Source organism: Chelonoidis abingdonii, chromosome 6, assembly GCF_003597395.2.
Source record: "Chelonoidis abingdonii isolate Lonesome George chromosome 6, CheloAbing_2.0, whole genome shotgun sequence".
NCBI lineage: Eukaryota > Metazoa > Chordata > Testudines > Testudinidae > Chelonoidis > Chelonoidis abingdonii.
This window is the reverse complement of record NC_133774.1, coordinates 22,350,125-22,363,630: the sequence shown is the minus strand read 5'-3', so window position 1 is coordinate 22,363,630 and position 13,506 is coordinate 22,350,125. Positions and strand designations below refer to the sequence as shown.

The 13,506-nt window shown below is 38.1% G+C and overlaps 1 protein-coding gene across 1 annotated transcript in view; it reads right to left on the bottom strand.

The window, feature by feature from the left end:
* The window catches only part of NEDD4L (NEDD4 like E3 ubiquitin protein ligase), a 413,015-nt gene that overhangs the window by 36,979 nt on the left and 362,530 nt on the right, over positions 1–13,506 (bottom strand). Inside the window, exons 17-19 of the mRNA XM_075067477.1 lie at positions 10,041–10,118; positions 8,106–8,160; positions 3,790–3,848 (exon numbers count right to left, since the gene is read on the bottom strand). Coding sequence (XP_074923578.1) covers positions 3,790–3,848; positions 8,106–8,160; positions 10,041–10,118 — 192 coding nt within the window. The remainder of the gene's footprint in view (positions 1–3,789; positions 3,849–8,105; positions 8,161–10,040; positions 10,119–13,506) is intronic.

The window sequence follows — 13,506 nt, the reverse complement described above, 5'->3', positions numbered from 1 at the left end:
GTTCTGTTCATTTCCTCTGGGGCACCTGGCTTTGGCCACTGTCGGAAGACAGTATGCTCGGCTAAATGGACCTTTAGTTTGACCCAGTATGGCTGTTCTTATGTTCTTATGATACTAACTCAAAAGTGTGCCCTATACTGAATTACCATCAACATGCATAACACTGAGGTGGGTCTGGAAAGTCTCCCATTCAAGAACTTACCCAGCTAGACTCTGCTTAGCTTATACACTTGAAGGAAACACAGCACAAACTGGCACGGGTGCAAAAATGTAAGGGAAATTCTTTAAAGCCAACCCTTTTAACTAGTGGCACCAGACCCGAAAGCTTTCATTTCTACCAGCCTTAAGACAGGGGTACAGCCAGAAGACATCAAACAAAGCCTTCCTCACCATCCTTATGACTGTAAAACCTCAAACAGAAAAGTCATGTACAGAAAACTTTGAATTAAAAAAAAAAAAAATAGGCTGCAGTAATGGTAGTGGAGCAGCTGCAATCTGCTCCATGCCAATCAACTCGTTAGCTCACCATTCTCCCTCATATTCCATGCATAAAGGAAATTTACTTGGAGTTGGGAGCAGGGAGAGAGAGAATGAGAGAGAGAGAGAAAGGGGGCACTTGGCCTTGATCGATCATAATAAAAAGCAAAAAATCATTTCCTGTCACCTCATTACTTTCCTCTGCCCTGCTGCTTCCACAGGACAAAAGAACAGATCTATCAAAGCAGTGAGTGCAAATGAGCAGCAACTCTAAACATCTGAAGTATATTTCCACTAGGGCAAAAGAATAGTTCTGAACTACAAAATGTCGTGAGAGCTGCATATTCTTCAGCCATTCCCAGCTGCATCACAAATGTCAGTTCAGGACATGTGCCTGGGGGAGAAGAAGGTTTCAGATTGTCTTGAAGTGGGTTTATAATTGGCTGGATGTGGGTGTAAACTGGGAGGTTGAAATATGCCTGGTAGGCTGTCTTCCTTGTGGAAGATGAGATGTGAAAAGTTGAAAAAAGCATTATCCCCTGATGAGAATAAGAATGTGACTATTACAGGAGTGAAGGAATCTTTTGGCATGCTTTTTGTCTAAATACCTTACTCACACAATGCAATATCACTTTAGGGAATATATGTACTTTATATGTTTGTAATAGTGCCCAGATACTATGATTATGCCACCGGTACTAAGACAGTCACCACTTTTCCATAATGACTAGATATAGCCTTTTTTTTCTGGTTAGCAATACATCTAATTAAATGAACACTAACTTCACAGCTCCAGAATTCTCTGTCAACAATTATCACCCCGATAACTGATGAATGTGAAGAGCTCCTCTCCTTCACCACCGCATGCTCAGGAACTCAGCACAATATAGTGCTTCCACAGCAATCCAAGTCCCTAAGAACCCAAGGACTGAAAACCCAGACTAGACATGAGTCCTCAGCATCGCACAAGGTTGCTAGGCTCACATAAGCATTAGACTAAAAAACTCCAACATCCTAGTCTCAGTTTCTTGCAGGGTCCTTAGAATTGAACGACTTTATGTGAAAGACATTCTTCGTGACCATGCATATGGCATTTGAAAAAGACCCGCCTACTGAGTGCATTAGGGGCCATTTCACATCAGTGATTAGTTGGAGTTTTTCTAATGCAGTAATAAAATTGCAACTTTCAGTATGCTCAGCCGGTAAGTTAAAAGTAGATACTATCTGCTTTTCAATATACTGTCTGGTTACTGTTAAGGGCTAAATGATGTAGACTTAGGAACATCAGATGGGTACCAACAGCAAATGGACCAACCATTTAAGAAATACCATTAATCGGCTGCTTTTTTTTTTTTAAACAGAGAAAAAACAAGATGGTCAAAGTATATTATGATGCCAGGGCTCGATTCCGGGCCAATGAAGTCAAAGTTTTGCACTGAATTTCAATGACACAGGATTTTTGAGAAAAATACATAATTATCTACAACCCATGGTGAATAGGAGGGAAAGGAAGAGTGAACAATGAGAGAGGGTAACTTGGCGTGGGAACAGACGGTATACAAAGTTTGTTTCTAACGCAATTCTTGTTCTTAACCTGATGCTCAACTAGTATAAATTGGCATAACTCCATTTTAGGCCAAGCTACACCAGCCAGCGATCTGGCCATGCATCTTGCTTCTTTTATTTTACTTTTTCAATTGTCTTCTGTTTACTTTAATAAATGTTGAGGCCCCAGAGCAGGAGTAGATGAACCAGAGGAAAAAGTTCTGGAAAACTATCTGAAACATGTCTGAGGAAGGGTTAGGAGAGTGAGTTAGCCTGACACACAAAAGAGGGAGGATGTTCAAGGCGTAGGGAATGGCATGAAAAACAGGCATTGAGTCACAACTGGGAAGTGAGAGGATAAAGCATAAAAAGTGTAGAAGACCAGACCTGCGGTGCAGGCAGAGGCATTACTGTGCAGAAGTTTGAAATTGGATATGCAATTTCAGCTTGATAGAGGAAGGGTTAGGAAGCCAAAGAAGAGTTGCTGAGAGAATGGAGGATTGTTATGTTCTAAGCCATAGCAGAGAAAGAGGTAAGGAATGGTGTCCCTAGCCTCTGTTTATCAGAGGATGGAGATGGATGGCAGGAGAGTGATCACTTGATCATTGCGTGTTAGGTTCACTCCCTCTAGGGCACCTGGCATTGGCCACTGTCAGTAGACAGATACTGGGCTAGATGGACCTTTGGTCTGACCTGGTATGGCCATTCTTATGTTATGTAGGATTTTAATATAGGAAAGAGGGTGAGGAAAGAGAGAGAGAGACCAGAGGAGGAGTCCTCACTGCATGCTGACAAAATATATCCAGATTTACATTTTTACTGTCTTTTTTTTGGATGCCAAGAGCAAGTAAGTAGCATCTCTTATGCTGTATTAAACTGGATATGGACTCTGCACGATTTCTGTCCTGGAGTCTCATTACCACAATGTCTATTTTCTACAGTGAAAAATCTGCCTTGGAAAAGTACTTTTTCTACCTAGGGATGATCTTGGTAATGAATATCCTTCAGAGATTAACTCTATGGTTTCAATTTGGTGGAGATGGTTTCTTGTTGCAGCTGCAGGAGAATGGAAATAGTGACAAATGAAGGGGTTTTAACAAATCAAAGCTGCAAGTGTCCATCTGTTAGCCATGCAGTATCCGAACAGACGGCATTTTCATAAGAGGAAATAATGCAGCAAGTAATACACTCTGATCAGATATCTAAGATAAATCAAAATCAAGATTATGGAGTAGTCAGGGATTTATTGGAGGAAAAATATTTGAACAGTGGATCCTAGGTACTTACAGGATGAAATTGCATAATATGATAATTGGTAGAGACCCATTGATCAAATATTTTTCCTGGGCCCTTAAGGAAGAATTACATTATATGATAATTGGTGGAAGAAAGGAAGGAAATTAGAGGGCTGGCAAGTTTCCAAATCTGGCCAGTTGACATGGGGAGGTCTTAGAAGACACAGAAATTGCCTCTATCTATACCATACCTTGTCTTGCCCTGGAATGGTGGGTGGGACTGGAGTGCAGTGTGCTGTGTCAATCCCCAACTGGTGTCCTGTTGCTTGGGACTGCTGCCAGCAAGTTAGACCAACCATGAGGCCGTTCTAACTTGTGCTGCAGCAGCACAGACTGACCTAGAAAATCAGCAATAAGCAGCTACATGACAGTCCCTCCTGCCCTGCATCAACTGGATCTTGGCACAGGAGAGAGTTTGAGCCACAGCATTTAATGTGTGGCATTCAAAACCATTAGCATACACAGTACTTACTGGACCAGTAATAGCAGGATTCTGCAATCTGGGGTCTTCCCACTGAGTAATTTTACTATCTGCAAGTTAACAAAAAGATATACCATTAGTTCTCTTCTACCACCCTGTAAAATCATCCTTTAAAAAAATTTCACTTGCACCCACCTCCCTGCAACATCCATAACTTAGTACTTCAAGGTTAGGAAAAAACTGTGTACACCCCATCCATTAAAACTCCATCACACTGTTTAGTTGGGAACACTCATTCAAAAATGCAAAACTACCGTATAATCCAGTATATTCACACTGCTTTTGTTAAAGATCTATAGTGTCAATATTTAAATTATAAACCCCTTTTCTTCAGGGATTTATAACTTGAGCTTGAAATGCACTTAACTCAGATTAGACAAACAAAGGTCTTGAGCCCAAAAGGAAAAGCAAAGAACCCCTTCAAATGCCAGATTAAGTTCACTAAATTCAAACTTTTTGTGTGTTCTTGTGCAACTTTAAAACTATTTTCAATTAAAATGAAAGAAATTGACAAGAGCTCACACCATGATACGATCAAATTATTTTTTATAAATTTAGAATAACTAAGAAACAACAATTTTAAAACAGGACCTGAAATAGAACTGGGAAGAAATTCCCTCCATTCCAGAAAGACACATAGACCCTAGCTACTGATTTTACAAACAGGTTAAGAGTGCACATTTTTTGCCTTCCCTTATGAAGTTATGGCACAAGGGAAGCATATTCAGTTTTGACCAAAATGGCTCTTGCCAATGATACATAGCAACACAATGCGTTTTCATCTGCAGATTTTTAGAGCACTGGTACAGTAATGGTTATACGGTATTATAGTGATATTCTCCCTGTCTCCACACAGCATATTCTTGATAAAAATCTCAACACAGTAGAACCACAATGGAACGATGGTATCACAACAGTAAGACAATGGTCCAAAAACCAAGTAGGTACCATCTGCAATGGCAAAGTCTAAGTCATCAATTTTCTGCCCTAGTAGTGGAATAACAATCTTTGTATTATGTGTACTGCTATGCTTTACAATTTGTTTAGTAAAACGTGATCAAGTCGTCCCCCTCATTTTTTTAAGTCCTCAAATTGCTTGCCTGAAAGATCTGTTGGTTTTTAATATCAATTTAATTTTAAAATGGCCAAAAAATAGATTGGATTGTGAAAGCTGAAGTTTAAAGTAACGTTTCTCAAGAAAGCGTTGAGAGAATTAAAAAAAGATTAAAATTGGAAATTTTCTTATTTGTTGTTAATTAATATTAAAATGCTATTTTTGTATTTCTCTTTATGCATCGTAAGTGTATTTAATGCTTGTGGAAGGCACTGGAGACCAATGTCTTCCACACAGCCTGGGCAGATATAGCGAGTGTAGGTGGACAGAGACTACTAAGTCATTGCACGCAGGCTACCAAACAGCTTTCAGACGGAAAATGACGTTTAGTCGTAATACTGACCCAGCTGAACTTGAACCAGTCTTAGGGAAAGAAAAGCTCTGTATCTTATGACCAGTGCACTCCCCCTTTGAGGCTTTGACGGCTTGGGAATTAAAATATTTATGTATCATCATTATTAAAAGGAATGTTTTATTAATAATCACTTCTGAAATTTGAAATTTCTGTTTGATTTTTTTAATCTACTATTTCCACAAGTGACATCCAGGATTACTACAACTGAAAGTCTATTTCTCTTTATTAGTTTATGCTGTGCATTTGATAGCACTCAGTCTTGTTGTTCTCCAAGAGTCAGTTTCTCTGTTGTTTGCACAAGCCTTTTGTACCGTAATAGGGGAGAGAAAAACATTAACAAAATAGGACTACAGAGCTGGAGAATCACAAAAATTGTGGGGGAACTAGGGCACGAACAGTAGCTGAATCTATTAACCCTTTAATAACGTTGGCTGGATTTCAAGTTGATGGTGTACCATTAATTTAAATAATCGCAATCTTTTACACAGAAATGTTTTAGCACGGTTTGGTACTTGTAGCAGGGTGGCTGCTTACTGATCTCTCTCTTGGGGCCAGATATCCCTTCGCAGCAGCCTCACTCTCTTGTCCTTCAGAGAGATACTCCTGACTGGCTGAAAGAGAGGGGAATCTTGTCCCACCCTAGAGGGATCCCAGGCTCTGAAAGGGTCAGTTCTCGGTTTTCCACCCATCCAACTTCCAATTCCTCAGGAGCACTTCCTTTCCTCCACTACCAGGCCATTTCCTGGGCCTTTGTTCATTCCAACTCCCTGAATGGGGTCTTCCGGCCCCCGCTTCTCTTAGAAGGCTAAGGTTGCCAACCCTCCAGGATTGGCCCAGAGTCTCCAGGAATCACCATCAATCTCTCAGTGAGCATTGAAAGCAATCCCGGAGATTTTAATAGGGTATTTTAAGAAAATGACATCACATCATGATGGGGGGAAAATAGCTTCAGTAAGAGTTGGCAACCCTATAAAAGGCCAGTATACCCCATTATAGTTCTCTAATAACTAGCCACTTTAACTGACAAAGGACCGCGAATACAGGAGATGCTGATGGTCAGCTGAGTGGCTAGTTAACGGGGTACATTATACATACTGTTTCATAAACTTGTAATTGGGACTTACAAATGTATTATTTTATTAATATATATGAAGCAGGATTACCATATCCTTACATTACTGCAATTGTAGATTGCATGAATATCATGTCATTATATTCCTTAGGAATATTGTGAAGACAGACACTACTATGAATACTGGGCAAGCCAAGTCACTCAACATTCTGCATTGTCTTTTGCTTAATATTGAGCATGAGGTTATTGCAAAGAAACTCAAACAAGTCCATTGTGATACCACTGATTTCACCCCTGCTGCTGGTCCACTGGTTACCATAGTGATGTAACAATGTGAGAACAAGGATGTTTTCTGGAAACAAGTATCACCAGGAAAAAATTGCTTTTTGCAGTCTGCCATCCGCAAAGCCAAAAAAGCCCTGCATCTCAGGAGAGGGAATTGAGGAAGACATTTCAAAGAAAAAAATGTAAAATGTGTAACACATTGCTAAAAACTCACTAGAAATCTAACTAATGTATACATTAAAATTTTCCTCTACATTTAAAGACAAACGTATGCTCAAATAACTAAGGGATGGCTAATTAAACTATTGAAAGACAGGGAATTACAGCAAGTGTAAATGTGACACTGTCTTAAATCAAGCTCTTTTCTTTTCTTGGACCCCTTGATAACAGGAGTTCAGGATAAATTGCTAACCTTAACTCTAAGTTTCCAGATATTTGTTGGCTAATTAAAATAATTAGTCAAAGTGCAAAGAGCACTAAGAATTCCATAGTAATATTTGGAACAGATTAAACTCGTTCTCTGCAAAAAATGTAGCAGGGTACCTCTTAAAAGCTAAGCATGCAATTTAAAAAAATCACAATCTGCTTTACAGACAGTTGTTTTTTTTTAAACAGAGAATAAGCACAGCAGTTAATACTACTGACATTAAAATAAAGTAAAAACCATAATACTGTCAAACCGATAGAATGGTTTAAGATTTTAATTTTTACAGGTTTTGTGCAGCTATCCTCCCCACTTCCAATTTTTCTAAGGATACTTCATGGTCTCTATATTTTTATGTGAGGATTATCCCCATCAATAGGATCACCTTTCAAATAAACCTGGCTGAAAGGTAAAAAAATCTTCTATTAGACTGCCACTTATATTCAAACAACAAAAATCCACACACTTGTTTTGAGATGCTGTAATAAGACAAGTCTACAATGAAACATCACTTACACTGGAACTTCAATAACAGAATTGGATAGATATTAATGGGCTGGGTGCAATAAAACATGCTACAAATAGAAAATAAGGTCAGAATTGGCATTGCCACAAGACCTTTTTAAGGAAGTGGGAGGGAAAATTACTTATCAGTCTTATTTCTTCCACTGCCTACATATGGACTTGTGGATATCTCATCTTTTCTCATCTTATTTTCTATTCCTAGTGTGTATTTTAATTTATTAAATAAGTGCAAATAAGCCATGGGATCATCAACAACAACAAAGAATCCAAAATATCAACAAAAACAAAGAAAACCACAAAGAAGAAATGTTAATGCTTCACAAGATCTGAGAGGGACAAAGCTTGATGAGCCAATTAAAAGCAAGCTTTTGGTGAATATACAGTACCGTATGAGGGCACTAAGTCTCTTGTATCAATGTCTCCACATATCAACACCTGGCTTCCTAAATGAAGAGTAAAATTATAAAGCTTTCACTTCAATATTCATTACCTCCCTTTGTCTACTTGCAGTAGTACCTAGGTGCTTACTTACTATGATCTATATAAAATGTTCTTCCATCCAAATGGATTCTTTCCTCCCAACCAGGCTGGAAAAAAAAAAAAGAATGTTAATTAAAATAGCATTACTGTATTAAGTGTGCACATGGTACAGAGAAATACATCATCTACATTTATGTAAACTAGTTTTTTTTTTTTAAATAAGTTAGATGGCACAGAACAATCACAGACGGCTAACATCAAAGACCAAGAAGTTAGCAAGATTCAAAGACAGATTGGATGTTTACATGGCTAACAAGAGTGCTCAGAGTTAGAACAGTAAATACTAAAAAGGAGGAGATCTTCATATGGCGCGGATTATCCCAATAGCTACTTTATATCGGGTTTCTTGAACCTCTCTTTAAATCATAATGTACTGGCCAGTGTCAGAAACAGGACCCTGGCCTAGAAGGTCCATGTGTCTGATCCAGTATGACAATCCTTATGTTCCTGTCCTCCCACCATTAGAAGCAGAAGACATTTAGTACACCCAGCACCATTCAAAATCACTATCTACTCCATGTACGACCTCTAAACCTACTCCTACTCCATGATTTATCTTCTGCATCATCTTCAGCCTTATCTACAACACAAAAGATTAAACTATTTTAATTTCAATCTGCTTTTAAACAGGTTTAGTTAAACTGGTACAAAAACCTATGCAAGCACTCATTTTGTTTAAAAATGGCTTATTTCAGTTTACCTTAAACTTTTTTCTGATCAACTTGCACTAAATGATATAAGCCAGGTTTATATTGATTTAAGAATGTCCAGACAGCCTTTTGCTCTGTTTAAACTGAATCAATATAAAAACCACATCTTAGTTAAGCCAGTGCAACTCTGCATGTAAACAAGCCCTCTCTGGACATAACTGCGTGCCCAATTTATATGAGAAAAATGCCAATAAAACAGCTTCCTGCACAGCTATTTTTCTTTTAAAACTGCTTTAGTCTTCTGTTGTTACCAGCTAACAAATGATTGTAAAGGTGTTAAACTGTGCCTACACTAGGTGCTAATTGGTATTTCAAGTCAAAGTAACTAATAAATTACCTAACTTGATTTCAAACACATCTTTTTGGTAGTCAAGACAGGGCCAGTTAGACTTTGTCCCAGCAGGATTAGATGCTGAGAGTGTTGGTGGAACCAGTGGCCTGCCTACACTAATGTTTCCAGTGCTGTTACTATCTTCCTCATAGTGTAGACAAGACCAAAGCATTACTGACATCAGGCATTGAATCAGAAGCACACCAAAAAATCCAAAATTTTCAGATATTACTTTCTGCCTTTAAGAGCAAAGCTTTTGATCAAGATAGAAAGGCTCTACAATTTACTTTGATTATGAAGCAAAGCAACAGTGTACTTTGATTAGTAATATAATCTCAAGTAGCATTTGCATCACAGTGGTGGCTTTCTATGTGGAATGCAGAAGTGTCATTCAAAATCTAAATTAAACCATATCGCACACCACCTACTCCTTCTCCAAGAGATAACAAAATATTAAGTTAGATGATTTGTGAATGCCAATAAAACAACACGGGCAAAGAGATCTGCAAGCTAACTGACAGAACTAATTTAGAAATGTTCTTTGATTATAGGATGTGTCCTTCCCTAGATCCCCACTGATTCAAGCTTGTATACTGTTTTAGTTTTCCTAGCAACAACTTTCAACCATCCATGTCACACAGCCAATGATAAAGACATGGAGAAAGTTTCTTCATTCCTTGAACTTCCAGCTAAGCTAATAAGTGGTTGACCACTTCAAAAATGTTATTAGTAGGCTCTGGCAAGGGTACTCCTGTCACATTACTCAGATCACAACATTATATGCACAATACACAGATTCACATACAGTATATGAGGAAAGCAGTATACGTTCTCTCTTAAAAGAGGTCTTTATGCATATAGCAAAATATGTCAAATTGACACTCACAGGAAGAGGACCCAAATCATTAGGGTTCAAAGAAGCTTTTGATCTCAAATGCACTGGAAATTTCAGCCGTGGATCTTCCTGTAACATAAATACAGCACTGTAATCTATAAAAATTTAAACCACAAAGATGTTTCTTATTTACAGTTATAATATGACCAGTTAGATCAGAGCCAGTTCACTATTTATTAGTTTTCAGGATGCAAAACAAGTAACAATTGTTGTGCAGAAATTCTCTATTAGATGTTTTTATCAGCTTATAAAAAAGACAGTCAAACCAAACTGCAGAGCTAGTATTCCATGTAATAAAATGAGGCACCTAACTGCTTTAAATGAAAGGGCTCTCAGCTGTAGTAAAAGTATTACCATACAACGTATAATATTTCTACATGAATGCTTTGTCACCATTAATAAGTCAATATTCAACCCAATAATACTTTTATAGCGTGACAAGTTGCCATGCAAGCACTGCCAAAGTGCAAACCGTCAGGCATCTATATGAGAGTTACATACAATAAAGCAAACAAGGATTCACGATGTGTTTGGGATTCTACACCTTGTCTCCATTTGTCACTGTTGTCCATTTTTGATTTTGTCAGGTTGCTACATAGCATGCTGGCATCTTTCCTTTCTCTTAGGGTTATGCACACTGACTGATCATCTCCCTTGCTGCACTAAAAATCTAGACAGAAAGTTACCATGGGAAACTTCCTTATGAAAGCAAGTCAAAGTCCATATAATGTACATACTCATACAAAAACGGAAGATGGTTTTTTTTAAGGTGGCAAGAGATGGTCAGCCCTATGGCACATTCCTTTTTTAAAGTTTTGCACTTGGCCACCTCAAAATTAAGAAAACTGTGTGTGTCTTGGCTTTTACACTGTACTCATTATTATGGCATCAGAACATTTTCTGGTAGGAAGGAGGTGACAATTTTGGCCTAGAGTTTTTCTTACTATTTTTTACTTGGTACATATTTGCAAGTCATATCAAAGGCCAGGTTTGAGAGAGTATTTTCTTTTCATTACAATTTTTTTCTCATTGTAGTATTTTTTCTTTCAGTTGCTAGCAGGATAATAGCTGTTCAGTTTTGCATTATTTAAAAAGCAAGAAAGAGAAGGAAAAACATATCTTTCTATAGCGTCTTCTTTCCCCAGGCAAAATACAACCTTAACTTCACAATCTGCCATTTCATGATGAAACCAGCTACAATTCTTTATTCCAGATGCAGACCACAATAGTGTCACAGGTCCCTATTTACTGAATTTGTAAACACGCTAACTTGTAATGTCTTAATTCCTGATAAAGAATTTCTTTTTTTAAAATAATCACTATACAGCATAGCTAACCAGGTCCAGGAATGCTCATCAATTAACAAGAAGCTGGGAAAGAGGTTTGTCCATGTTAAGATTTATAGTTTGTAATATTCGTGTGGGTTTCAAGTATTTTATTCAAGTTTGTGTTTTTCCAGTAGCATTTTTAATGGCAAAGGGAGCCATGATGATGCAGGATCTCTTCTCCCCTGGGTATTTCATTTTCTGGATATGTACGAAGTCTTCTGGGAGCAGGGCATTCCCGAAGAAGGCCCTTATCCTTTGGAATGTACCCTCTGCATTGTTTGAGACAGCCTGAATCTACTGATGTTCAGGAGACAAAAAGAAAGGCTCACCTTTTTCACACTAGCTTTCAGGGACAGAGATGCTGCTTGGCAGTCGATGTTTAGGAATGGTGAAGTATTTCTGTTTTCTGCACTGCATGGTTTATTTAGTGTTTGTTGCGTCATGTGGGACTACTGCTAAATTCTCCCTGTCTATAACCAATTATAATTTAAATAATGAATGAGGCAAAATGTGCATCTTTCTGGTTTTTATAAATTTAGAGAGAAAAACTAACAGATCAGGCAGGAGAAGGCCATCTCTCTCACTGATTTTGGAAAAAAAAAAGGAAGAGGAAGAAGTAGTTCTTATGTTTGAATCACTGTACAAACATTAAATTAATGGCTGCCTGGATTCAACAGTACAAATTAAAAGCAGCAGAGAATCCTGTGGCACCTTATAGACTAACACACGTTTTTAAGCGTGAGCTTTCGTGGGTGAATACCCACTTCGTCAGACGCAACCTGGGTATTCACCCACGAAAGCTCACGCTCCAAAACGTCTGTTAGTCTATAAGGTGCCACAGGATTCTCTGCTGCTTTTACAGATCCAGACTAACACGGCTACCCCTCTGATACAGTACAAATTAAAATACCATAAACAGAAATCTAAACAAAACAAAAGCCCATGGAAAAGAAAGATACAAAAATATTTGGGCTTACTTGGCTTTGCCCAAATACCGCAGCATTAAAGCTAACAGCCATCATTAGAGGCTTCTAATGCAGATAGTGATTACTTGGCATCAGCATGACATATAATGAATAGAAATGCATAGTATTTAAAATTAAATCCAACCAGCAGCAATTACACTGCAGTGATGATGTGGAAAAGCTAGAGTATTTCATTACTAAACTAGCTCAAATTACTAAAGTCATAGCTTGGACTGACAAGGCACAGTGGCTCCATATGCTAATACATTCCATTTTTACACATTCACCCTCTATTTCTAAAGCTCCAAATTCAATATGAGGATTTGAAGTCACGATGAAACAGTATAAGTGTTCGAATTAAATCACATAGACTTTGTCAGTGACATCGTGTAACTAATTAAAACGACAAAAGTTAGCAATTTCAGATCTAAGGCTAAAAACTGATGGACTTTTAATTCATATTGTTGCATATAACTAAAACCTTTGCATTAAGGCTTGAATGCCAGTCTAGATAATGTAATCTTACGTGAGTTTTCGTTGAATGTTAAATTATATTAAAAAGAAAAATTATTAAAAAAATGATTGCCAAAATAAATTGACATTACAAAATAAATTTGCACAAATACATAATTGTTAATTTTAAAATTAATTTGCTGAACCTCTGAAGACATTATAGACCAACAAATAATTAGACAATATTTATAAACAGAGATAGTTAACTCAGGGTATGACTACACTGCAAAAATCCTGAGGCGTTGAGTCCAAGGGCTCAGATCAACTTATTGGGGTACGTCTACACTATGGGATTATTCCGATTTTACATAAACCGGTTTTGTAAACCAGATTGTATAAAGTCGAGTGCACGCGGCCACACTAAGCACATTAATTCGGCAGTCAGAGGCTAGCGTCGATTTCTGGAGCGTTGCACTGTGGGTAGCTATTCCGTAGCTATCCATAGCTCCCGCAGTCTCCCCGCCCATTGGAATTCTGGGTTGAGATCCCAGTGCCTGATGGGGCAAAAATCATTGTTGCAGTGGTTCTGGGTAAATGTCATCAGTCATTCCTTCCTCCAGGAAAGCAACGGCAGACAATCATTTCACGCCCTTTTTCCCTGGATTGCCCTGGCAGATGCCATAGCACAGCAACCATGGAGCCCGTTCAACA